General features: G+C 45.8%; 3 protein-coding genes across 3 annotated transcripts in view; all 3 read left to right on the top strand.

Moving 5' to 3' along the window:
* Positions 1 to 3,464, top strand: part of LOC124015199 (inactive phospholipase C-like protein 2) — a 109,145-nt gene extending 105,681 nt beyond the window's left edge. Inside the window, exon 6 of the mRNA XM_046330234.1 lies at positions 1,445 to 3,464. Within this exon, the coding sequence (XP_046186190.1) occupies positions 1,445 to 1,861 (417 nt within the window). The 3' untranslated portion in view covers positions 1,862 to 3,464. The remainder of the gene's footprint in view (positions 1 to 1,444) is intronic.
* A 3,157-nt stretch (positions 3,465 to 6,621) lies between these two features.
* Positions 6,622 to 8,333, top strand: LOC124016420 (orexin-like). Its single transcript, XM_046331981.1, has 2 exons — positions 6,622 to 6,697; positions 7,378 to 8,333. The coding sequence occupies exons 1-2, from the start codon at positions 6,671 to 6,673 to the stop codon at positions 7,765 to 7,767; spliced, it is 417 nt and encodes a 138-aa protein (XP_046187937.1). The 5' UTR covers positions 6,622 to 6,670; the 3' UTR covers positions 7,768 to 8,333.
* Positions 8,334 to 18,779: 10,446 nt separating this feature from the next.
* Positions 18,780 to 27,428, top strand: part of LOC124016345 (potassium voltage-gated channel subfamily H member 4-like) — a 28,979-nt gene continuing 20,330 nt past the window's right edge. The window contains exon 1 of the mRNA XM_046331897.1: positions 18,780 to 19,124. Coding sequence (XP_046187853.1) covers positions 19,049 to 19,124 — 76 coding nt within the window. The 5' untranslated portion in view covers positions 18,780 to 19,048. The remainder of the gene's footprint in view (positions 19,125 to 27,428) is intronic.

Here is a 27,428-nt window from a genome sequence, read left to right as displayed (position 1 = left end):
CCTTCATGTAGAAGACTTGTCGCTAAGCATTACCCTCATGTGAGAGGGGAACAAGAGGCATTTTGTCCAGAGTTGTACCCTCAACCCTCTTATGCTACACGCCACTCTAACCTGTCTGCCCAGTGGCAATGGGTAGTACAGCCCGACAGACAAACAGACAGGCAGGCAGACACCCCTAGTACAGGCAGGACATATTCCTTGGTCCCCGCCTCAAACAGCATCGTCCCACAGGGACGTCGCTCAGGCTCCCTTAGCCAGCTAACTGCTGACGACAGCAGGGTGGTGATGAGACTCAGAGAGCTTCAGAGACAACCCGAGTCAGAGAATAAGGGACGGTTGCTGTTGAGGTGGGCTGTGAAGGGATGTGGTGGGTGGGATGTAGAGAGAAGACAAGGAAGAGAAGAGGGGAGTGTTAAGTGTTTAGTAGTGAGGGTCTTTTTTTTTTTTTAGGGACACAAGTTCCGAAGGGGGCTGGTTTTGTTTTGTTGTTGAGGATGCAGCCTCTACGTCTTTTGATTCTGAGTGTCTACGGAGATTAATCCAGTCCCACAACACTACAGAATAGAGCCAGCGGGGCTGCAGTAGCCCATTCTCTCACTCAGAAACCAAGGCAGCCACAGAAACTGCCCTGATTGACTTTACAACGCCATAAAGCGGGATGTCAGATAAAGCGGGATGCCTGCCCTGACCACTTCCTCCCCATCTGGCACGGTTTAATCTCTGGGGTGTTCCTAAATAAAGAGGACGATAATGATGGTGTGGGATCACTTATCAACAGATTACTTTTGAAGGGGCTCTGAGGAACCGCAGAGAATTCCACCAACCACACTGCAGCATGGATGTAGGCTGCCATCTGCTGGCTAAAATAATGTAGTGCATTGCATTGTATTTGTCACATGCTTTGTAAACAACAGGTGTAAACTAACAGTGAAAAGCTTACTTTTTCAACAATGCAGAGTTAAAGATAAAAAAACAGAAATAGTGACACAGGGAATAACGCATAACAATGACGAGTTAAAATAACATGGCTATATACATGAAGTACCAATACTGAGTCGATGTGCAGGGGTACGAGGTAATTGAGGTAGCTATATACATATAGGTAGGGTTAAAGAGACTAGGCAATAGGATAGATAATAGAAGTAGCAGTGTGTATCCATTTGATTAGCTATTTAGCAGTCTTATGGCTTGGGGGTAGAAGCTACTTTAGGGTCCTGTTGGTTCCAGACTTGGTGCACTGGTACCGCTTGCCGTGCGGTAGCAGAGGGAACTATCTATGGCTTGCGTGGCTGGAGTCTGAAAAATGTTTGGGTCTTCCTCTGACAACGTCTGATATAGAGGGCATTGTGACAGCATTCTCTCTCTGAGAATTCTTTGTCTCTCTCTTTCCTGTCTCTCTCTCTCTCTCTCTCTCTCTCTCTCTCTCTCTCTCTGTCTCTCTCAGGGTCAGGCGGACCTCCTGAAGCACGCTAAGAGTGAGGCTTTGGACACGCTGCGTCAGATCCACTGTGCCACCCAGTCCTGTGGCCTGAGCAAGAACGGAGCTACCTCCCCTCAGCTCCAACACCATCCACTGCAAGCACAGGCCCCGTACCAGGCCCAGCCCCACCATCCACCCCAACCTCACCATCTCCAACCTCAGGCCCAGACCCAACCCCAGGCCCAGCCTCTGTCCCAACACCTGGCTGAACCCCAGGCCGAGGCCCAACCACAGCTCCAGGCCCAGCTCCATACTCAACCCCATCCCCTGTCTCAGCGTCAGCTCCTGCCTCCCCTCCCACCCCAGCCCCCACAGTATAGGGCAGCAGGCTCTCACGATGCCATCTCTGAGAACGAGACGGCCAGCGATGGTTCCTGCTGACCCGTTGCCTGTAGCCGCAGTGGAGTCCAGCCAAAGAGAGACAGGGAGAGGAGAATAGAAAGAGAGAGGGGGCTTGAGAAGCAGAGAGGAGAAGAGCAAAGAACATGGATGGTTCCTTTAACACCCCCGAAGATGGACAGAGAGGAGAGAATGAAGGAGAGGGAGAAGGAGAGGGAGAGAGATGGTGAGAAGGAAATAGCAGAAGAGAAACAGCAAATAGAGCAAGGGACAGGGAAGAAAACTCACCGTAAAAGACAAGAGACACAAGTTTGAAAATGTATTGTTTTAGAGACAAAGAAGAAATGTCTCTGTCAGCTCTCTCCCCTGTCCTATTTCTCTCTCTTGGATTGGAAAGAGCGAATAGCACCCATATTAGCGAGTTCAGTCAGTCTCTCAGCCAGTCAATTCGTTGAGTCAGTCAGTCTGTCAGGAGAGTCTCGCTGTCTTTCTCTGGGCAGTGCCCTGCGGGTACAGGCACCTTACATTGGCATTTCATACCGCACAAGTTCGCCTTTGGATTCCCCTAGGATACCCATAGCATGTCCAGGACCCTTTCTTTCTCTCCTCCTCTATCTTCTCCCTTATGTTTACTCCATATACCTGTAGATCTGCCCTTCCATGCGTCATCCCGAGCTTCAACCCTTTGCCCTTCTTGCCGAGGAAGAGGCTGCCGTTTAAATGCACAACGTAGTACAGCTCACACGGACTGTAGGGATCCGAGCTAGAGGACCATTACTGCACAAACGAACGGCGCTGTCTGTGAGAGAGACGTTAAAGGACTGCAGCTCTGCAGCCTCTCTCTATCTGTCACTACCTACCTGGCCTCTACAATGATGCACTGGCTCCCCCTGCTGGAGACTCCAACCTCCGCAGGACCCCATACACTTGCACAGTGCCCTTAATTAAGATTTGTATTTTTGTTAACTGTCAATCACAACATGCCTGGACGCTTAGTAGGGGGTCTCCCTAGCGCCTCTCAAGGGGCTGTGTGCGTAACGTCCCGTATGTTGCTGTCGTCGTCCCATGGATGGAGGGAGCGTGGCCGTGCTCTGCGAGGTAACTACTAGCTAGAGCTCACCAACCAGTTTTAACTGGAACAGTCTGTTGACCCCGTCTGCGCTGCGGAGACTAAAGGTCAAAGATCACAAGAGAAACATGGACCTGGGGCAGATTTCTGCTGTCAATCAAACACACACCTAACCTAAAAGAGAAACTATGACTCCATATAGATGTATACTGTATGTATGTACAAGTAATGAAGAGACACTTTACATTTATCTCTGATAATTCTCCCTGAAACAAAACATCCCGTTGATATTCTTATTATTGTTATAATTGATGTTAGTTATATTCATGTTACAATTATTTTCTATACAGTATATTGCTTCTACATATACAGTGACTTGATACCTGTTGCTCTGTGCTGCAGATCAAGACAGGTGGTGTGGAATGTTGGGTGTAGGGGTTAGAGGTCAGGGTGGGTTTGGGTTGGGGGTCATCATTCCAAAAATTGGATCAAACAATAACCTGACTTGTGTTTGACTGCAAAGTGGTGTGGTTCTGTATGAGCTCCTTAAAATGGCCCATTAAAACTGGCTTCGTTGTTCGTCCTGCCTCCTATTCTTCAATTCTTCCAATTTGTCAGTGTCTTCATGCTGGCAGCCTACCTGACATGAATATGTAGGATTCCTTCTGCAGGAAAAGAATGGGGAATATAATTGCATGAAGACATTCTGAGGCAACTCCAGAAGGTGGCGACAAATAGGAGGGAACATGTTGTGAGTGACAGTGTCCATGAGGGAAATGGGCATGAGGGATTCAGCCTTGTTGCCAAAGTCAGGTACGATAGGTCCAGGTCAAATAGGGGATGCTTATATCTGTCCTGTTTTACACCGTGTATTCAGAAAGTATTCAAACCCCTTGACCTTTTTCACATTTTCCTGCGTTACAGCCTGAATTTAAAATGGATTACATTGAGATTTTGTGTCACTGGCCTACACACAATACCCTATAATGTCAAAGTGGAATTATGTTTTTATACATTTCTACAAATGTATTCTAAATGAAAAGCTGAAATAAGTATTCAATCCCTTTGCTATGGCAAGCCTAAATTAGTTCAGGACTCACTCTGTGTACCATAATAGTGTTTAACATTCTTTTTTTATGACTACCTCATCGCTATACTCAGTTGCCGGTGAGGAAGGAAACAGTTCAGGGATTTCACCTACAGGCTAATGGTGACTTTAAAACAGTTACAGAGTTTAATGGCTGTGGTAGGAGAAAACTGATGATGGATCGACATTGTAGTTACTCCACAATGCTAACCTAATTGACAGAGGGAAAATAAGGAAGCCTGCAGTGCATCATACACAGGCAAAGTGCTCGGAGAAGGTGCAATTTGCAGTTCAAGATGAAACAAACGTATAACTCTGGCTTGTCATGCAAAAAGGTAGGTAGCCTGAGTCTAGAAACGACTGGAGTGATTCAACTAGCAAAAGAGTGGGTGGATTGGACATTAACATCCTCTGCCTCAGAATAACATCCTCTGCCTCAAAATAAACAGCCATAAAAAAGGTTTTTGAACATGACTGAACCAAGGGATATTTGGTGGCAGCAAGTCTCGTAGACAATTCTAAAGAAGACTCCCAGGTTATAGTTAACACTCAAAATAAATAAAAATAAACACTACAGCCAGAATACAGTGGGGCAAAAAAGTATTTAGTCAGCCACCAATTGTGCAAGTTCTTCCACTTAAAAAGATGAGAGAGGCCTGTAATTTTCATCATAGGTACACTTCAACTATGACAGACAAAATGAGGGGAAAAATCCAGAAAATCACATTGTAGGATTTTTTTGCCCCACTGTATGTGTGTCATATGATCACATTGGCAAGAGGCCTATATAATGTTAACACTCATACACTATATATACAAAAGCATGTGGACACCCCTTCAAATTGTGTTAGAGTGTTAACATTTTCTGTACTCGGTTGCAACACTCACTACCGAGTTCCAAATTGCCTCTGGAATCAACGTCTGAACAAGAGCAGCCACACACAAGCCTAAGATCACCATGCGCAATGCCAAGCGTCGGCTGGAGTAGTGGAAACGCATTCTCTGGAGATATGAATCAAGCTTCACAATCTGGCAGTCCCACGGACAAATATGTGATTGGCAGATGCCAGGAGAACGCTACTTGCCCCAATGCAGAGTGCCAAATGTAAAGTTTGGTGGAGGAGGAGTAATGGTCTGGGGCTCTATTTCATGATTTTCAGCGTGACAATACCCCCGTTCACAAATCGAGGTCCATACTGAAATGATTTTGGGATGAATTGGAACGCCAACTGCGAGTCAGGCCTAATCACACAAAATCAGTGCCCGACCTCACAAATGCTCTTGTGGCTGAATGGAAGCAAGTCCCAGCAGCAATGTTGCAACATCTAGTGGAAAGCCTTCCCAGAAGAGAGGCTGTTATAGCAGCAAAGGGGGGACCAACTCCATATTAATGCCCATGATTTTGGAATGAGATGTTCGACGCGCAGGTGTCCACATACTTTTGGTCATATAGTGCTGTGTCATATCACATAGGCTGGAAGCCTATATATTCTTCTATGTGTGTTCTGCTGTAGTCTACATTGATTTAATGTACTTTAAGTTATTTTCCAATATTGTGATATTTGTTCTACTGCTACATTGAAAATGATATGAAATGTGGGTCTTGTAAGCCTCACAGCTGTGAATGTAGGCATAAGCTTATGTCCGGTGATCTTCAGTGACGTTTAAAAATGTTGCTGTACATTGATGTCTAGAAAATTTGGCTACATAAAACGTGGACTTGTGCAAGCCTCGCTGCTACACTCAAGGATGTGGGTGGGTCTGCAGCGACGTGAATTGATCAGCACCTTGGAGAGTGCTGTCCATTTCACCACCATAGATAGTAGGCTACTTGGCTGTTTACTCTGTCTGCTGTGCTGCTATGCTGCGTTTGACACCTTTTCTCTCTCAATGTGTACTGGTAACTCAGAGCCCCCTGGATAACACCCCCCCCACGCTCACTATGTGTTCCGTGAGCTCCCGATTTACAAATTAAGCACTGCCCAACGCTCTAGCCACTAGGCTACCTGCCCTATAGGGAAAGGGAAAGGGGAACAAGGTGCCTCTACCACCAATGACCAATAGCTAGGGGGATAAAACAACAAACACACTGTTCTAGGTGTGTCAGTATCCCACGGAGCGACACATGTCATATTTAATACAATAGAGAGAATGATCATTAGCCCTCATTAGGACTGTTAGGTGACCCTCGAATGACAGACCATTCAGTCAGTCACCTTCTAAAGGTTATCAGGGATGGTTCTTTGTGTTCCCTCGTACCTTTGATGAGACCATGTCTATTGCTGCAGCTAATTAACCATGTCTCCGTCACCACTAATCATAGCGCTATGTCCTAACGAAGCTCGCCGCCACCCTGACATAATAGCATTCCACTACTTTATTCAAAACCCGGGAAATATCCGAGAGATGGTCTGTGGCAGGATCAGAGTCATTAATAAGGACTTCTGATAGACCCGTCAAATGAGCAAACGAGTCAAACAGAAGATGAGCATTGATGGACAGTCTATTTGTTGATGTCTCCGTCGACTGGGCTAAAGATATCTTAGTGACGTCTCTGGAGGGTGTAAATGAGACGACATAGGGCCTTACAAAAGGAGAGCGAGCGGCTTCAGAGAGAGGTGAGAGTAGACGTGGACCCCACAGCCTTTGGCAGATCACGTGTTTCAACACAAAGCACCTTACTACAGCACCAGGGATGGACACAGCATGCTTAACCACCAAGGTAGTATTGACGATGTAACACAGCTTTCTATTACAGATTCTTTTTTACTGTGGAATCATTTAAGCTGCTATTATGGGCCTCAGACAAAGGTCATGTAAGGGGTTGTTCAGAAAAGTACATCAGGGATTGTTTTTGGATGCATTTAAATATGAATGGTAATGCTCGCTAATGCTCCCCAATTTGCATGGAGTGTTTTTAGAATAGAGATGGAAGACCACTATTTGCACTTAGCGTGTCAGTCGCTGCCATGACATTTTCGGGGGTTTGAGTTCCTTTCAGTCTATTGAATAGGGTTTTTGGTAATGGGTTTAAGGGTATTAAGCAATTACATCGTCTTTCAAAAATAGCAAGACCTTGTCTGAAGAAAATGTTCTAAAACTGATGGTTGTTGGCAGACATGACTGAAAGGTTTCTGAGATTGTATCTCAATTAATATTCCTGAGTACGTTTTAGCTTTCATTTTTTCATATTAACCATAAAATGATATTAACATAGGCCTATGCATGTCTCTCTCTATCTCACTCTCTCCTTTGTTTATGTTTGAGTTTGCAAGAAAGGCATTTCATTGTACTTTGCATGTGACATAAAAAAAAATGTGAATCTCTCTCTCTCTTTCTGTCTCTCTCTCTCTCTCTCATGAAGTTCTAACACTGAAATATTGTATCTGCGTTTACTCACAGAAGCTCAAGGTTCTCATCTTGTTGCTACTCGTCTCTCATCTGGCCTGTGACGCTCAGGAGGTTGCCAACTGTTGCAGACAGAAATCCCTCTCCTGCCGTCTTTACGTCCTGCTCTGTCGCCCAGGTAATGGGACGGGGACAAGGGGACCCCTCACTGATGACGCAGCCGCTGGAATCCTCACACTCGGTAAACGGAAAGAAACTGATGACCGGCGCTTCCAGAGCCGGTTGAGTCAGCTACTCCACGGGTCACGGAATCAAGCGGAGGGAATCTTAACGATGGGGAAGAGGACGGAAGACACAGCAGAACCGCTCACGCGCTTGTTTCCCACTTTAGAGACGGCCCCCACTAACACGGCCCAGTTGGTTTTACAACTACCGTTCAAGTGACTCATCTGGAAAACATCAATGTTGACGCATCATTTTTGAGGGACTGCGTCAAACATGTATATATGAAAACATGGGTTTTGGGTCAAATGTTCCTTTAAGATTGAATTTGTTTGTGGAGTAGGTGTGTTAGTAATGTTGTAAATATTGTATATGATCTCATTGGTGTAATAAATGTGATAACGTTCACGTAGCACAGTTGAACTTGCTTCCCTGGTGCCTCTGTATTTTAGGTGATGGGGAAAGTAAATATGAAGAAAGTGACTGTCATGAGGGTTGAGTCATCTAGTTGTGTCTATGTTATGGCATCACATCACTGGCATCACAGTCAGACAACCCCAATAGCCCCAACCAGCCCAAATCATCAATGCCTCAATCAGCCATGAGCACGTCTGGATGGGTAGGTGTGTTTGTTCGAGTGTACGTCCCAGAAATGAACTTTTCCCAGAAATACCTTGGTTTCTGTGAAAGCTGGAGGTCTGCTGTATTTTCCATCTCTCTTTCATTCTAACCTGCCCTCCCTCTCCAAACTGACTCCATGATTCTTCCTCTTTCACAGCTTTTCTCATGGGGGCAGCATGGAGCTGCTTCAAGGCTCACGTCTGTGTGGATCTCTGTGTTACTCAGAGGGCACATATTGTAGTCTGTTGTACAGCCAAAGATCGAGGTCAAGACCCACTGTATATTTCTCCATCATTGCAATACATTCTCTTGCCACATTTTTCTGTCCCTCTCTTCTCACCTTGTAGCTTCTTTCTAAATGTTTGTGCTTTTACACATCGTCAATAACTGAAAAACAGCATTGTAACCATTGTAATGGAAGTAAAGTCTCAGGCTATTCTGCAGTCTTGTTTGTGTGTTCTTCGTGCGTACAGTACTTCCATCCACTCACCTGGTCACAAACACACCAACAATTCACCGTGCCATATCGACAGAAATACACCAGCAAGCGCTCACCGTGCCATGTTTTCTCTCGGTTATGTGTCAGACCGCCTGGTAGGTATAGAGGAGGTGCTAATTAGAGCAGATGCTTAAGAGAGAGATGGAGTCTGTCTGGGATACATTTCTATATTCATCTACTCATGCAGTACCAAGGTACCCAGCAAGCACATTTGGTTCCTTCTATGTTGTGGGAATGTACATTTTAGGTTTCCCATTGGTTCTGAGAATGAAGCCATAATTTTCCTGACTGGTAAAACTGAACGTTTTTGGGGGGGTTCTGGGAATGTACATTTTTAGGTTGTAGGGAGGTTCTGAGAACATTTTACTATGGTTCCCTGAAAGTTTTCCTGGGAGGTTTCATTAACAATCTGATAATGAAATGTAAAGGTTATTTGGAGTTTTTTTGTTGTAGTTTCCTCAAATTTCACTGACTGTTTCAATAAGACTTTTAACAACACTGCTAGCTTAGGTTCATTGTTTTGAACTCCAAGCACAGATAGGACATATGGAAATTAATTAGCTGAGCATTAATCATGAAAACACATTTCTTTTTTATTGTGGAACGGCATCAGCGGGATTTGAACCTTTGAGCTTCTATCTAAGGAATTAGTCCACTGGGCCACCAGGATGGATGGAGCTAGCATACCATGTTTTTTAATTCATACAAAGCTGTTAATTTTAGTCTATTCAAACAGACTCCATTTCAAAGGAAACAAGCGCTCATTAATATCAGGTGTGGCCAATTAGTGGACGCGGCCAACACACCTGAACACACTTAACAAGATAGAGGATAGAAAGACCCCTTGTTGACCCTGAGAACAGATTGTATATGTTTTAAAAATAATTCTTAAAACATTCTTTGAACGTTACTAATGTTTTCTTGTGGTTTTTATGGAAAGTCTTCTTAATGTTCCGAGAACATGACTTTAAATTGAACCATGAGAAAACCTACAGAAAACGTTATGCTGAAGTACTGAAATTCAAATCAATTCAAATCAAATTGTATTTGTCACATACACATGGTTAGCAGATGTTAATGCGAGTGTAGCGAAATGCTTGTGCTTCTAGTTCCAACAATGCAGTAATAACCAACAAGTAATCTAACTAACAATTCCAAAACTACTGTCTTATACACAGTGTAAGGGGATAAAAATATGTACATAAGGATATATGAATGAGTGATGGTACAGAGCAGCATAGGCAAGATACAGTAGATGGTATCGAGTACAGTATATACATATGAGATGAGTATGTAAACAAAGTGGCATAGTTAAAGTGGCAAGTGATACATGTATTACATAAGGATGCAGTCGATGATATAGAGTACAGCATATACGTATGCATATGAGATGAATAATGTAGGGTAAGTAACATTATATAAGGTAGCATTGTTTAAAGTGGCTAGTGATATATTTACATAATTTCCCATCAATTCCCATTATTAAAGTGGCTGGAGTTGAGTCAGTGTCAGTGTCAGTGTGTTGGCAGCAGCCACTCAATGTTAGTGGTGGCTGTTTAACAGTCTGATGGCCTTGAGATAGAAGCTATTTTTCAGTCTCTCGGTCCCAGCTTTGATGCACCTGTACTGACCTCGCCTTCTGGATGATAGCGGGGTGAACAGGCAGTGGCTCGGGTGGTTGATGTCCTTGATGATCTTTATGGCCTTCTTGTAACATCGGGTGGTGTAGGTGTCCTGGAGGGCAGGTAGTTTGCCCCCGGTGATGCGTTGTGCAGACCTCACTACCCTCTGGAGAGCCTTACGGTTGTGGGTGGAGCAGTTGCCGTACCAGGCGGTGATACAGCCCGCCAGGATGCTCTCGATTGTGCATCTGTAGAAGTTTGTGAGTGCTTTTGGTGACAAGCCAAATTTCTTCAGCCTCCTGAGGTTGAAGAGGCGCTGCTGTGCCTTCTTCATGATGCTGTCTGTGTGAGTGGACCAATTCAGTTTGTCTGTGATGTGTACGCCGAGGAACTTAAAACTTGCTACCCTCTCCACTACTATTCCATCGTTGTGGATAGGGGGGTGTTCCCTCTGCTGTTTCCTGAAGTCCACAATCATCTCCTTAGTTTTGTTGACGTTGAGTGTGTGGTTATTTTCCTGACACCACACTCTGAGGGCCCTCACCTCCTCCCTGTAGGCCGTCTTGTCGTTGTTGGTAATCAAGCCTACCACTGTTGTGTCGTCCACAAACTTGATGATTGAGTTGGAGGCATGCATGGCCACGCAGTCGTGGGTGAACAGGGAGTACAGGAGAGGGCTCAGAACGCACCCTTGTGGGGCCCCAGTGTTGAGGATCAGCGGGGTGGAGATGTTGTTGCCTACCCTCACCACCTGGGGGCGGCCCGTCAGGAAGTCCAGTACCCAGTTGCACAGGGCGGGGTCGAGACCCAGGGTCTCGAGCTTGATGACGAGCTTGGAGGGTACTATGGTGTTGAATGCCGAGCTGTAGTCGATGAACAGCATTCTCACATAGGTATTCCTCTTGTCCAGATGGGTTAGGGCAGTGTGCAGTGTGGTTGAGATTGCATCGTCTGTGGACCTATTTGGGCGGTAAGCAAATTGGAGTGAGTCTAGGGTGTCAGGTAGGGTGGAGGTGATATGGTCCTTGACTAGTCTCTCAAAGCACTTCATGATGACGGAAGTGAGTGCTACGGGGCGGTAGTCGTTTAGCTCAGTTACCTTAGCTTTCTTGGCAACAGGAACAATGGTGGCCCTCTTGAAGCATGTGGGAACAGCAGACTGGTATAGGGATTGATTGAATATGTCTGTAAACACACCGGCCAGCTGGTCTGCGCATGCTCTGAGGGCGCGGCTGGGGATGCCGTCTGGGCCTGCAGCCTTGCGAGGGTTAACACGTTTAAATGTCTTACTCACCTCGGCTGCAGTGAAGGAGAGTCCGCATGTTTTCGTTGCAGGCCGTGTCAGTGGCACTGTATTGTCCTCAAAGCGGGCAAAAAAGTTATTTAGTCTGCCTGGGAGCAAGACATCCTGGTCCGTGACTGGGCTGGATTTCTTCTTGTAGTCCGTGATTGACTGTAGACCCTGCCACATGCCTCTTGTGTCTGAGCCGGTGAATTGAGATTCTAATTTGTCTCTGTACTGACGCTTAGCTTGTTTGATAGCCTTGCGGAGGGAATAGCTTCACTGTTTGTAGTCGGTCATGTTACCAGTCAACTTGCCCTGATTAAAAGCAGTGGTTCGCGCTTTCAGTTTCACGCGAATGCTGCCATCAATCCACGGTTTCTGGTTAGGGAATGTTTTAATCGTTGCTATGGGAACGACATATTCGATGCATGTTCTAATGAACTCGCACACCGAATCAGCGTATTCGTCAATATTCCCACTCCCACTTCCCATTCCCATACCATTGTTTCTTAATATACTTGGAACAATTTGAGAACATTACTTTAAAAAGAACCATGAGGAAACCTGTAGGAAATGTTATGCTGAAGTACTGAAATTCCCACAGAAGAACGTTTTTTCTCAATGTTCTCTGAACTATTTGAGAACATTCCCAATGCCAAACCAGTTGGAGAACGTTTCTAAAACATTACCAAAAGCTAAATTAAATATAACCAGTTTTGAACATTTAGGAAATGTTCTGTTAAAGAAATGAAATACCAAGAAAATTGTTTTTTTGTCAAGCTCCTTAAATGTGCTGAGAGTGTTCCAAGGCCAAGCAACTATCCTGAACCATTCCCAGAACTGTCATGTTTTGTCATATATTGTCTTGTCCTTGTGCTTTCCCTTCTGTTCGTTTCCCCCTGCTGGTCTTATTAGGTTCGTTCCCTTTTTCTATCCCTCTCTCTCCCCCTCCCTCTCTCTCTTCTCTCTATCGTTCCGTTCCTGCTCCCAGCTGTTCCTCATTCTCCTAACTCACTCATTTAGTCTTTTCACACCTGTCCCCTATTTTGTCCTCTGATTAGAGTCCCTATTTCTCCCCTTGTTTTCCACTTCTGTCCTTGTCGGATCCTTGTATGATGTTCGCTGTGCTGTGTCCTTGTCTCGCCCTGTCGTGTCTTGTCTCCTTCAGATGCTGCGTGTGAGCAGGTGTCTTAGTCTGCTGCGGTCGGTGCCTTCCCGAAGCAACCTGCAGTCAATGGTCGAGTCTCCAGTCTGTCCTCGTTACTACGAGTGGATTTAAGTTTTTTCCTGTTTTGTTTTCGTCTTGAGTTTTCCAGGATTATTACTTTTGCCATTTACTGGAATAAAGACTCTGTTTTCGCTAAGTCGCTTTTGGGTCCTCATTCACCTGCATAACAGAAGGATCCGACCAAGAATGGACCCAGCGACTACGGATTCTCGTAACACTGCCGTCGAGATCCAGGGAGCTATGCTCGGCAGACACGAGCAGGAATTGTCTGCTGCTCGTCATGCCGTTGAGACCCTGGCCGCTCAGGTTTCCGACCTCTCTGGACAGTTTCAGAGTCTTCGTCTCGTGCCACCAGCTACTTCCTGGTCTGCCGAGTCTCCGGAACCTAGGGTTAATAACCCACCTTGTTACTCCGGGCAGCCCACTGAGTGCCGCTCCTTTCTCACCCAGTGTGATATTGTGTTCTCTCTCCAACCCAACACATACTCTAGAGAGAGAGCTCGGATTGCTTACGTCATTTCACTCCTTACTGGCCGGGCTCGAGAGTGGGGCACAGCTATCTGGGAGGCAAGGGCTGATTGTTCTAACAATTACCTGAACTTTAAAGAGGAGATGATACGGGTTTTTGATCGTTCAGTTTTTGGTAGGGAGGCTTCTAGGGCCCTGGCTTCCCTATGTCAAGGTGATCGATCCATAACGGATTACTCTATAGAGTTTCGCACTCTTGCTGCCTCTAGTGACTGGAACGAGCCGGCGCTGCTCGCTCGTTTTCTGGAGGGACTCCACGCAGAGGTTAAGGATGAGATTCTCTCCCGGGAGGTTCCTTCCAGTGTGGACTCTTTGATTGCACTCGCCATCCGCATAGAACGACGGGTAGATCTTCGTCACCGAGCTCGTGGAAGAGAGCTCGCGTTAACGGTGTTCCCCCTCTCTGCATCGCAACCATCTCCTCCCTCCGGCTCAGAGACTGAGCCCATGCAGCTGGGAGGTATTCGCATCTCGACTAAGGAGAGGGAACGGAGGATCACCAACCGCCTGTGCCTCTATTGCGGTTTGGCTGGACATTTTGTCAATTCATGTCCAGTAAAAGCCAGAGCTCATCAGTAAGCGGAGGGCTACTGGTGAGCGCTACTACTCAGGTCTCTCCATCTAGATCCTGTACTACTATGTCGGTCCATCTACGCTGGACCGGTTCGGCTGCTTCATGCAGTGCCTTGATAGACTCTGGGGCTGAGGGTTGTTTTATGGACGAAGCATGGGCTCGGAAACATGACATTCCTCTCAGACAGTTAGGGAAGCACACGCCCATGTTCGCCTTAGATGGTAGTCTTCTCCCCAGTATCAGATATGAGACACTACCTTTAACCCTCACAGTATCTGGTAACCACAGTGAGACTATTTCCTTTTTGATTTTTCGTTCACCTTTTACACCTGTTGTTTTGGGTCATCCCTGGCTAGTATGTCATAATCCTTCTATTAATTGGTCTAGTAATTCTATCCTATCCTGGAACGTTTCTTGTCATGTGAAGTGTTTAATGTCTGCTATCCCTCCTGTTTCTTCTGTCCCCTCTTCTCAGGAGGAACCTGGTGATTTGACAGGAGTGCCGGAGGAATATCATGATCTGCGCACGGTCTTCAGTCGGTCCAGAGCCAACTCCCTTCCTCCTCACCGGTCGTATGATTGTAGTATTGATCTCCTTCCGGGGACCACTCCCCCTCGGGGTAGACTATACTCTCTGTCGGCTCCCGAACGTAAGGCTCTCGAGGATTATTTGTCTGTTTCTCTTGACGCCGGCACCGTAGTGCCTTCTTCCTCTCCTGCCGGAGCGGGGTTTTTTTGTTAAGAAGAAGGACGGTACTCTGCGCCCCTGCGTGGATTATCGAGGGCTGAATGACATAACGGTTAAGAATCGTTATCCGCTTCCCCTTATGTCATCAGCCTTCGAGATTCTGCAGGGAGCCAGGTTCTTTACTAAGTTGGACCTTCGTAATGCTTACCATCTCGTGCGCATCAGAGAGGGGGACGAGTGGAAAACGGCGTTTAACACTCCGTTAGGGCATTTTGAGTACCGGGTTCTGCCGTTTGGTCTCGCTAATGCTCCAGCTGTTTTTCAGGCATTAGTTAATGATGTACTGAGAGACATGCTGAACATCTTTGTTTTTGTCTACCTTGACGATATCCTGATTTTTTCACCGTCACTCGAGATTCATGTTCAGGACGTTCGACGTGTACTCCAACGCCTTTTAGAGAATTGTCTCTACGTGAAGGCTGAGAAGTGCGCCTTTCATGTCTCCTCTGTCACTTTTCTCGGTTCTGTTATTTCCGCTGAAGGCATTCAGATGGATCCCGCTAAGGTCCAGGCTGTCAGTGATTGGCCCGTTCCAAGGTCACGTGTCGAGTTGCAGCGCTTTCTAGGTTTCGCTAATTTCTATCGGCGTTTCATTCGTAATTTCGGTCAAGTTGCTGTCCCTCTCACAGCTCTTACTTCTGTCAAGACATGCTTTAAGTGGTCCGGTTCCGCCCAGGGAGCTTTTGATCTCCTCAAGAAGCGTTTTACGTCCGCTCCTATCCTCGTTACTCCTGACGTCACTAAACAATTCATTGTCGAGGTTGACGCTTCAGAGGTGGGCGTGGGAGCCATTCTATCCCAGCGCTTCCAGTCTGACGATAAGGTCCATCCTTGCGCTTATTTTTCTCACCGCCTGTCGCCATCGGAACGCAACTATGATGTGGGTAACCGCGAACTGCTCGCCATCCGCTTAGCCCTAGGCGAATGGCGACAGTGGTTGGAGGGGGCGACCGTTCCTTTTGTCGTTTGGACTGACCATAAGAACCTTGAGTACATCCGTTCTGCCAAACGACTTAATGCACGTCAAGCTCGTTGGGCGTTGTTTTTCGCTCGTTTCGAGTTTGTGATTTCTTATCGCCCGGGTAATAAGAACACTAAGCCTGATGCCTTATCCCGTCTCTTTAGTTCTTCTGTGGCTTCTACCGATCCCGAGGGGATTCTTCCTTATGGGCGTGTTGTCGGGTTGACAGTCTGGGGAATTGAGAGACAGGTTAAACAAGCACTCACTCACACTGCGTCGCCGCGCGCTTGTCCTAGTAACCTTCTTTTCGTTCCTGTTTCTACTCTTCTGGCTGTTCTTCAGTGGGCTCACTCTGCCAAGTTAGCTGGCCATCCCGGCGTTCGAGGTACACTTGCTTCTATTCGCCAGCGCTTTTGGTGGCCTACTCAGGAGCGTGACACGCGCCGTTTCGTGGCTGCTTGTTCGGACTGCGCGCAGACTAAGTCAGGTAACTCTCCTCCTGCCGGTCGTCTCAGACCGCTTCCCATTCCTTCTCGACCATGGTCTCACATCGCCTTAGACTTCATTACCGGTCTGCCTTCGTCTGCGGGGAAGACTGTGATTCTTACGGTTGTCGATAGGTTCTCTAAGGCGGCACATTTCATTCCCCTCGCTAAGCTTCCTTCCGCTAAGGAGACGGCACAAATCATCATCGAGAATGTGTTCAGAATTCATGGCCTCCCGTTAGACGCCGTTTCAGACAGAGATCCGCAATTCACGTCACAGTTTTGGAGGGAGTTCTGTCGTTTGATTGGTGCTTCCGTCAGTCTCTCTTCCGGTTTTCATCCCCAGTCTAACGGTCAAGCAGAAAGGGCCAATCAGATGATTGGTCGCATACTACGCAGCCTTTCTTTTAGAAACCCTGCGTCTTGGGCAGAACAGCTCCCTGGGCAGAATACGCTCACAACTCGCTTCCTTCGTCTGCTACCGGGCTATCTCCGTTTCAGAGTAGTCTGGGTTACCAGCCTCCTCTGTTCTCGTCCCAGCTCGCCGAGTCCAGCGTTCCCTCCGCTCAGGCGTTTGTCCAACGTTGTGAGCGCACCTGGAGGAGGGTGAGGTCTGCACTTTGCCGTTACAGGGCGCAGACTGTGAGAGCCGCCAATAAACGTAGGATTAAGAGTCCTAGGTATTGTCGCGGCCAGAGAGTGTGGCTTTCCACTCGTAACCTTCCCCTTACGACAGCTTCTCGTAAGTTGACTCCGCGGTTCATTGGTCCATTCCGTGTCTCCCAGGTCGTCAATCCTGTCGCTGTGCGACTGCTTCTTCCGCGACATCTTCGTCGGGTCCATCCTGTCTTCCATGTCTCCTGTGTCAAGCCCTTTCTTCGCACCCCCGTTCGTCTTCCCTCCCCCCGTCCTTGTCGAGGGCGCACCTATTTACAAGGTACGTAGGATCATGGACATGCGTTCTCGGGGACGTGGTCACCAGTACTTAGTGGATTGGGAGGGTTACGGTCCTGAGGAGAGGAGTTGGGTTCCATCTCGGGACGTGCTGGACCGTTCGCTGATTGATGATTTCCTCCGTTGCCGCCAGGATTCCTCCTCGAGTGCGCCAGGAGGCGCTCGGTGAGTGGGGGGGTACTGTCATGTTTTGTCATATATTGTCTTGTCCTTGTGCTTTCCCTTCTGTTCGTTTCCCCCTGCTGGTCTTATTAGGTTCGTTCCCTTTTTCTATCCCTCTCTCTCCCCTCCCTCTCTCTCTTCTCTCTATCGTTCCGTTCCTGCTCCCAGCTGTTCCTCATTCTCCTAACTCACTCATTTAGTCTTTTCACACCTGTCCCCTATTTTGTCCTCTGATTAGAGTCCCTATTTCTCCCCTTGTTTTCCACTTCTGTCCTTGTCGGATCCTTGTATGATGTTCGCTGTGCTGTGTCCTTGTCTCGCCCTGTCGTGTCTTGTCTCCTTCAGATGCTGCGTGTGAGCAGGTGTCTTAGTCTGCTGCGGTCGGTGCCTTCCCGAAGCAACCTGCAGTCAATGGTCGAGTCTCCAGTCTGTCCTCGTTACTACGAGTGGATTTAAGTTTTTTCCTGTTTTGTTTTCGTCTTGAGTTTTCCAGGATTATTACTTTTGCCATTTACTGGAATAAAGACTCTGTTTTCGCTAAGTCGCTTTTGGGTCCTCATTCACCTGCATAACAAGAACGTTGTGGGAAGGTTGTATGCAAAATAACCAGAGGACAACCATGCTCTCACCAAGCGTTAAGAAACATGGTTCTCAGAACATTATGTGCTAGCTGGGTAAGACGCTTATAAGACCTTAGAGGCTTTTGATGATGTACAGTATGTGTTTATGTATATACATGTGAATCTTGTTCCTTATATATTCTAAAGCTGTGTGTGTGCGTGCATGTGTGCCTACATGCGTGCGTGTACAATTTGCCTCCCTGTGCATGTCAACAGGTATACATGGGTATTCTCTTCCCTATTTCCTAGTAAGGATACAGGATCAGAAGTGGATGATGGCAGTGGTGTGCACAGCAGAAAAAGAGGGAGGGGATGGGGCAGAACGAAAGAGAAAGCCAGATGAGATTCACTGGTCTACTGACTGCCATTGTTTCTGTTAGAGGAGGTGCAACAAGAGAGAGTGTCTATTAGTGTGTGAAGGAGAGAGATGACGAGAGGACAGAGTAAAATAAGGTATAGAGAGTGCGCAAGAAGGAGAATGAACATATCAATTGATTGTTAATAAACAGTGAGAAGTGGAGAGAAGCAGGGGGCTCTCACTTTCGGTGGAAGAGAGAGAGAGAGACAAAAGAGAAAGAGGAAAGGGAGGTAGAGAAAGAGAGAGTAGAGGGTGGGAGAGAGAGAGAGAGAGAGAGAGACAAAGACACAGAAACAGGGAGAGAGGGATGAGAGAGCGATAGAGAATGGCAAAGACTGTGTGATAGAGAGAGAGAGAGAGAGAGAGAGAGAGAGAGAGAGAGAGAGAGAGAGAGAGAGAGTACAGACTCAGATAACGGAAGTGGCGTGCGCATCCTTCTCTCCTGCTGGGACTAGATGAGACTTCAGACTGATCTGTGAGGAGAGAAGAACAGAGAGATACACTACCTAACTTGATGCCTCGAAGCTGACAGTGAGTTACAACACCTTAGCTTGATCCGCGGTGAGAAGAATAACTCCCCACACTACAGAGAAGGAAGGAGCTAAAGAGAAAGATTAGCAGCCTTACTTGGGATAAAGAGGAAAGGTGGAAGAAGGAAGACTATAAACCTGAGACTGAGGTAAATGCCACTGATGCCCAGCTGACCTGTAGCTGAGTGCTGAGGCAGGAACAAGGAGAAACATCTGTTGAAGTGCAGACTGCAGAGTCACGTTGGTCTGACTCGCCCTCCTCTCAGCTCTGTCTGTTGGGGGATGGAGTGACTCTGTGAGCCCGGCTCTGTCTTCATCGTTGGACAACATGCCTGTGATGAAGGGCCTCCTGGCCCCCCAGAACACCTTCCTAGACACCATCGCCAACCACTTTGATGGCACCCGTAAGTATACCCTTTACTCAAGCCTTTCTGCCTTTGTGCCACCCTCCGTGCCCACCTAATTGGGATGCCTGCAGTGTTACAATGGGTTTGATTGATTGTAATTTACTGGTGAGGTCATTTACAAGTTGTGAACAAGTTGTGTTTAATACATTGTGACTTTTCATTGTAAGATTTCCACTTTGATTTTGTGTCAGCGGGTCAATGGAAATATGACCACCTTTAACTTTTAGCTTTGATTTTGTGCAGGATTCAAATCATATCGCCAAAGTATTGGGGAAGATCAGCGTTATAGCTCGATTTAAAGGCAATGTCCCTGCGTTCGTGGAGACTGCAAATGCTGCGGGCTCAATTGGCAGCTACCTTGACATTTTATTAACTCAGAACTACAGCGATACAGATTGAAATATATTTATGACTATCTCATTCAAATCGCATGGTGTCAAGCATTAGAACCATCGAGAAGCAAAACTTTTTGGGGGGGAGGGGGCTGCTGTGGGATTAACACAGATTCTCGAAGATGTTGGGGGGTGGGTTATGAACTGGCATATGGAATTGTTTTAAGATGGTCCTACCATGGATCATTTAGCTATTTGATTTAACATTTTAGGACCCTTTAGGTATACCAAAAATATATTTGAAAAGTATTTGAGAAAATATTGAATTTGGCCTTCAGTACCAAATACCACAGAAACACATTGAATAACACATCCATCAATGGCAAAAAAGACAGTAAAAAAAATGAAATCCTAAGGAATAAGGTTTTGAAGTGTCTGTCCTATATCTAGGAGAAATAACAAAGCTCCGTCTTGTCGTGGGCCAGGCACGATATCTGCCAGGCACGCAGAGATTTGTGTCTCCACCTGGGTGTCAGAAGGGACTGAAGAAGAAAAGGAGTTCAATGTCATCTGCATAGCAATGATAGGAGAGACCATGCGAGGATATGACGGAGCCGAGTGACTTGGTGTGTATGCAGGGTCGGGTAGATTACTTTCTAAATGTAATCCTTTACAGTTACCAGTTACCTGTCCAAAATTGTAATCAGTAACGTAACTTTTGGATTACCCAAACTCAGTAACGGAATCGGATTACATTCAGTTACTTTTAGATGACTTTTCCCTTAAGAGGCATTAGAGGCATTCATTGGAGGCATTTATTGGACTCCAGGTGAGTCCAATGAATTACTGAAGAGTGTGACGAGGGAAAAAGGTGTGCGTAATGATGGTGGCAGGAGTGCGTAGTGCTGGGCAGCCTGGCGCTCTCTAGTGCCCGGGAGGGAGAGTGGGAGCAGGCGTGACATAATATTATGATTAAATTCTATCTTTACCTTAATATATATAATGTATATGTCCAAAAATGGATGTAGCAACTACAGATTGCCCTATTAAGTCTATCAAAAGTGTACGAGTTTGAGCATGTGTCCATTAGGCCTATGGATTTTGTTTTTTATCAGCATGAATTAGATTGAGCAATAAAAGCCCCAATTTGATTCCATAGCCTGGGATCCGCAATATGCAGCTGTTGTAAAAGAGCATTTTTTCCTGCCTGTCCACTGGTTTCAAAAACAAAGATTGATAGGCATCTTAAATTCAACCATTATTGGGTTCAAATACACATTTGTATTTCTGAACAGCCATCCACTACAACCACAAGCCGATAAGGCACAAATAGCTAAATGAGAGAGCGGCAGTGTGATTCACATCAATGCGCTACATAGGTACCAATAATAAGTGATATCCGTATCACCATAGACTACACCACTGCTCTCATCCTGACCTCCAAGCGTTTATTCAAGTTGCATAATCTTTGGATGATATAACCATTGGAAGATATAGCTTGGACTGTAGCCTACAAAATATTTCTGATATTTTTCCACGATCCATCAAACACATTTGGTGTGTCATCATAGTGGACTCTGACTTGTGGTCAGAGACGCTCAGGTGGAACAAACTTAAAGTTGCGCCTTTTTACAATGCTGATATGAATGTAATTAAGAAAACATTAAGAGAGTGTCACATTTTTCCCGGCAAACATCCTTTCGGATTTTAAAAGTAATCATCTAGTTTTTCAAACGTATCTGTAGTCTGATTACAATATTATTTAACCCCTCATGGAAGAGTAGATCCTCATCTCACCCAGAATGGACTGGGGGAAATATTATATCAATATTTAAATTATGATTAAAAAATCAAACAAAATATAACACCCTGAAGCTTTACAGGAAACAGAATGTCATTCTGATATTTACTTGCTTCAAATAATGTTATCAACTCCACCACGTGGTTTTGAGAGCACTGGTATTCAGCTGGCAAGAAGCTAACATCCTCATGTCAATCTGAAAGTATCAACAAGCTAGCATGACCATCTTGCATAAATATTACAAAACAAACTCTTATACACTGCAGATGATGCAGAATATGATATATTCCGGTACAAGAGTAAGATAAAATGCAGTATTTACCCATCTAAAGTATCATTGGACCCACGATGGATTTCAACAGCTCTCTGATGTAATTGCTTGCTCTCTTACACACTAAGCATGCACAATCGTATAACCTCTCTCACACATTATTTAAGGCTCTCTTAAAGGGACTGTGCCATCTAGTGGATATAAATGAATACAGCTACGTGTTTTTACCACCTGGCTACATATAGAGAGAAGAGGTGAGGGCCTAGAACCAAGCCCTGGGGGACACCAGTAGTGAGAGTAAGTGGTATAGACATAGATCCTCTCCACATCAACTGGTAGGAGTGGCCTCCCAGGTAGGATGCAATCCAAGAGTGTGCAGACCCTGAGACACCCAGCCCTGAGAGGGTGGAGAGGATGATCTGATGGTTCACAGTGTCGAAGGCAGAAGATAGATCGAGGAGGATGAGAACAGAGGAGAGAGAGTCAGCTTTGGAAGAGCGAAAAGCCTCCGTGACACAGAGGAGAGCAGTCTCAGTTGAGTGACCCGTCTTGAAGCCTTGACTGGCTTGACACTAATTGCTAATTGCCTAGCTGAGGTGAAGAGCACACCTCCCGGTACTAATTGCTGATTGCATAGGAGAGGAGGTTAACCACTCCCCCTCCAATACAACCACTGATTACCAAAACAATAACAGTCACAAATTGCCCTGCCCTTTATTCCTGGTTGATGTGTCAACAATCAGCCACAAGTCATTTTTTAAAGTTTAACCTTTGTTTAACTAGGCAAGTCAGTTAAGAACAAATTCTTATTTACAATGACAGCCTAGGAACACTGGGTTAACTACCATGTTCAGGGATTTGATATAGCAAACTTTTGGTTACTGGCCCAACGCTCTAACCACTAGGCTACCTGCCGCCCCAGGTATCCTAGTGGCTGCTGAGCAGTCATCAGTTCATACACTAAGTAGGCTACTGGAAATACAGACAGCACTTAAAGTAAATGGCCCTAGCTAGCAAAAATACAGTACTAAAAACACACTAGATGAAGACAAAATTATACTTATTACTACTAGCGATGTTAGGAGTCAACTAGCTATAGATTGAAGCTACACCACTGCATGGCAAAGCAAATAATGAACCACTGAAAACACTACCTAGATTTGAATTTAGTTCAACTACCACTTAGTCCAACTATCACTCCACTACTACTACAAAATGTAATTAAATTACTAGTAGAACTATATGTAGTTCACCACTCCCCAGCACTGTGTGTAAGTGGTACTGGAGAGGGGCAGCCAGTCAAACTGTGTGTAAGTGGTATTAGAGAGGGGCAGCCAGTCAACACTGTGTGTACGTGGTACTGGAGAGGGACAGCCAGTCAAGACAGTGTGTAAGTGGTACTGGAGAGGGGCAGCCAGTCAACACTGTGTGTACGTGGTACTGGAGAGGGACAGCCAGTCAAGACAGTGTGTAAGTGGTACTGGAGAGGGGCAGCCAGTCAAGACAGTGTGTAAGTGGTACTGGAGAGGGGCAGCCAGTCAACACTGTGTGTACATGGTACTGGAGAGGGGCAGCCAGTCAACACTGTGTGTAAGTGGTACTGGAGAGGGGCAGCCAGTCAACACTGTGTGTAAGTGGTACTGGAGAGAGGCAGCCAGTCAAAACAGTGTGTAAGTGGTACTGGAGAGGGGCAGCCAGTCAACACTGTGTGTAAGTGGTACTGGAGAGGGGCAACCAGTCAACACTGTGTGTACGTAGTACTGGAGAGGGGCAGCCAGTCAACACTGTGTGTAAGTGGTACTGGAGAGGGGCAGCCAGTCAACACTGTGTGTACGTGGTACTGGAGAGGGGCAGCCAGTCAACACTGTGTGTACGTGGTACTGGAGAGGGGCAGCCAGTCAACACTGTGTGGAAGTGGTACTGGAGAGGGGCAGCCAGTCAACACTGTGTATATGTGGTACTGGAGAGGGGCAGCCAGTCAACACTGTGTGTATGTGGTACTGGAGAGGGTGCAGCCAGTCAAGACAGTAATTCAGGCTGTGACAGTGATGGAGTGAGTGGTGAGAGCTCAGCAGAGGAGGAGTGGGTGTGCTGTTGTTTTGGAGTGCCACTTGTTGGGCTGTTGTGTGTTTGCTGTCTCTGTTGCTCCTCATTAAAGTGATACTTCGGGATTTTGGCAATGAAGCGAGCCAATGTTAACTTGTGTCAGTGCAAAACCAGACACTTACAGTCATTGCGCTAACGCTAGTTAGCAACTCCCTTCAAACTGCACGCAGAGGCATACACATCTGGGGAAGTAGATAAAGGTCTTCATTTCCTCCTGAAGTATCCCTTTAAGACTTCAGTACCTGTATCCCTATTTCCCCTTTCTTTTAGCTCACTCACAACCTAAAAGCTCTTTATTATTAGTCATACGTGTTCACAGTTCATGTATTCTGTTTGTTCATCTATTAAGCACCTCTGCATTTGACCATAGTATATATATATATATACTGAGTGCACAAAACATTAGGAACACCTGCTCTTTCCATGACATAGACTGACCAGGTGAATCCAGGTGAAAGCTAGGATGCCTTATTTATGTCACTTGTTAATTAAATCCACTTCAATCAGTGTAGATGAAGGGGAGGAGACAGGCTAAAGAACGATGTTTAAGCCTTGAGACAATTGAGACAGTGATTGTGTACAGTGGCAAGAACAAGTATGTGGGATTATCTGGATTTCTGCATAAATTGGTCATAAATTAGATCTGATCTTATTCTAAGTCACAATAACAGACAAACACAGTCTGCTTAAACTAATAACACACAAATTATTATCATTTAAACACTTACAGGGTAGGTTGGAAAATGTATGTGAACCCCAAAAGCTAATTGGAGTCAGGAGTAAGCTAACCTGGAGTTCAATCATTGAGACGAGATTGGAGATGTTGGTTAGAGCTGCCCTGCCATATAAAAACACTCACAAAATTGTGAGTTTGCTATTCACAAGAAGCATTGCCTGATGTGAACCATGCCTCAAACAAAAGAGATCTCAGAAGACCCAAGATTAAGAAATGTTGACTTGCAAAAAGCTGGAAAGGGTTACAAAAGTATCTCTAAAAGCCTTGATGTTCATCAGTCCACGGTAAGACAAATTGTCTATAAATGGAGAAAGTTCAGCACTGTTGCTACTCTCCCTAGGAGTGGCCGTCCTGCAAAGATGACTGCTAGAGTACAGCACAAAATGCTCAATGAGGTTAAGAAGAATCCTAGAGTGTCAGCTAAAGACTGGAACATGCCAACATCTCTGTTGACGAGTCTATGATATGTTAAACACTAAATTTGATTGGTGTTCATGATAGGACACTACGGAAGAAGCCACTGATGTCCAAAAAAAACAAGTTCGCAAAAGAGCATCTGGATGTTCCACAGTGCAACTGGCAAAAATATTCTGTGGACAGATGAAACTAAAGTTGAGTTGTTTGGAAGGAACACACAACACTATGTGTGGAGAAAAAAAGGCACAGCACACAAACATCAAAACCTCATCCCAACTATAAAGTATGGTGGAGGAGCATCATGGTTTGGGACTGCTTTACTGTCTCAGGGCCTTGGACAGCTTGCTATCATCAACAGAAAAATGAATTCCCAAGTTTATCAAGACATTTTGCAGGAGAATGTAAGGCTATCTGTCCGACAATTGAACCTCAATAGAAGTTGGGCGATGCAACAGGACAACGACCCAAAACACAAAAGTAAATCAACAACAGAATGGCTTCAACAGAAGAAAATATGCCTTCAGGAGTGGCCCAGTCAGAGTCATGACCTCAACCCGATTGAGATGCTGTGGCATGACCTCAAAAGAGCGGTTCACACCAGACATCCCAAGAATGTTGCTGATCTGAAACAGTTTTGTAAAGAAGAATGGTCCAACATTCCTCTTGACCGTTGTGCAGGTCTGATCCACAACTACAGAAAACTTTGGTTGAGGTTATTGCTGCCAAAGGAGGGTCAACCAGTTATTAAATCTGAGGGTTCACATACTTTTTCCACCCTGCACTGTGAATGTTTATACGGTGTGTTGAGTAAAGACATGACAACCTATAATTGTTGGTGTGTTATTAGTTTAAGCAAACTGTGTTTGTCTATTGTTGTGACTTCGATGAAGATCAGATCAAATTTTATGACCAATTTATGCAGAAATCCAGGTCATTGCAAAAGGGTTCAGATACTGTTCTTGCCACTGTATGTGTGCCATTCAGAGGTTGAATGGACATGACAAAAGTTCCTTTGAACGGGGTATGGTAGTAGGTGCCAGGCGCACCGTTTTTAGTGTGTCAAGAACTGCAATGCTGATGGGTTTTTCACTATCAACAGTTTCCCGTGTGTATCAAAAATGGTCCACCACTCAAAGGACATCCAACCAACTTGACACAACTGTAGGAATCGTTGTAGTCAACATGGGCCAGCGTTCCTGCGGAATGCTTTCGACAACTTGTAGAGTCCATACCCCGACGAACTGACGCTGTTCTGACGGCAAAAAGGGGGGGCAACTCAATATTAGGAAGGTGTTCCTAACGCTTTGTACAACAAGTATATGTCACTAATGGACTACTGTCCAAGCTACATGATGCACTTTCCCATGGTCAGATCGGGTCACGCTCTTCTCAGTGGGTTACAAGAAGTGGGACATGACATCATGCTAGCGTGTGGCCGACGATCTGTGTCCTGGCTGAGTTAATGAATTCAGTGTGTCGACAAACACACTCACACTCTCTCTATTACACACACTGACACTCACACACACACACCAACCTGGACTCAGGAGTAGATGTAACATAGTAAATGTAAACCCAGGACACTCCAATTAGGATGAGAAGATATGTTACGTTTCATATGGTATGTATTCATTTGTGGATGTCCATCATCCCATTTCGTATGATATGTTATGATTTACAATTTGTGTGATATGCAATGCATTGCAATTCGTACAATATGCTACAGATTTGTAAAATGTATGATATGTAATGAATTCCAATCTGTTGTGGCTAACGTTAGCTAGGTGGCTAGGTGGCTATCGCTAACGTTAGCTAGGTGACTAAGGTGGCACAGCGGTCTAAGGCGGTGTAACTACAGACCCGGGTTCGATCCCTGGCTGTGTCGCAGCCAGCTGAGACTGGAAGACCCATGAGGCGGCACAATTGGCCCAGCATCGTCCGTGTTAGGGAAGGGTTTGGCTGGCCGTGATGTCTTTTTACCATCACGCTCTAGCGACGACTGTGGCGGGCTGTGCGCATGCACGCTGCACGCTGACTTCGGTAGCTATTATACGTTGTTTCCTCCAACACATGTGGCTGACTTACGGGTTAAGCGAGCAGTGTGTCAAGAAGCAATGCAGCTTGGCTGGATCGGGTTGCGGAGGACGCATGGCTCTCGAACCTCACCTCTCACGAGTCCATACGGGAGTAGCAGCGATGGGACAAGACTTAGACTACCAATTGGGGAGAAAAATGGGTAAAAAGTACAATAAACTAATAAATTAAGGTTATGGGAAGGGTTAGCTAACATGCTAAGTAGTTGCTAATTAGCTAAAATGCTAATGTTGTCCATAATGACATTCAAACATGTTACCTTTGGGTTGCTAGACTTTCACATTATACACCTGCCTACCCATCCACCCTGACCAACCACCCTACTTTCGTTTTTCCCTTAATAAGAAGACTGCTGTCTCATGTAAGCATACCAAATGTTCCATATCATACTAATACGTCTAGTCTATGTGGTCCTTCTGTAGCTCAGTTGGTAGAGCATGGCGCTTGTAACGCCAGGGTAGTGGGTTCGATCCCCGGGACCACCCATACGTAGAATGTATGCACACATGACTGTAAGTCGCTTTGGATAAAAGCGTCTGCTAAA

Source organism: Oncorhynchus gorbuscha, linkage group LG26 (assembly GCF_021184085.1).
Source record: "Oncorhynchus gorbuscha isolate QuinsamMale2020 ecotype Even-year linkage group LG26, OgorEven_v1.0, whole genome shotgun sequence".
Classification (NCBI taxonomy): Eukaryota; Metazoa; Chordata; class Actinopteri; order Salmoniformes; family Salmonidae; genus Oncorhynchus; species Oncorhynchus gorbuscha.
The sequence above is the reverse complement of the archived record's forward strand: the minus strand, read 5'-3'. Positions and strand labels throughout refer to the sequence as shown.

What these genes read in the sequence shown, in the direction of transcription:
- LOC124016420 (XM_046331981.1), top strand. Translation starts at nt 6,671, where the DNA reads ATGGACACAGCATGCTTAACCACCAAG. An exon ending in CAGCATGCTTAACCACCAAG is followed by an intron (nt 6,698 to 7,377) that starts GTAGTATTGACG and finishes GTTTACTCACAG; the next exon opens with AAGCTCAAGGTTCTCATCTT.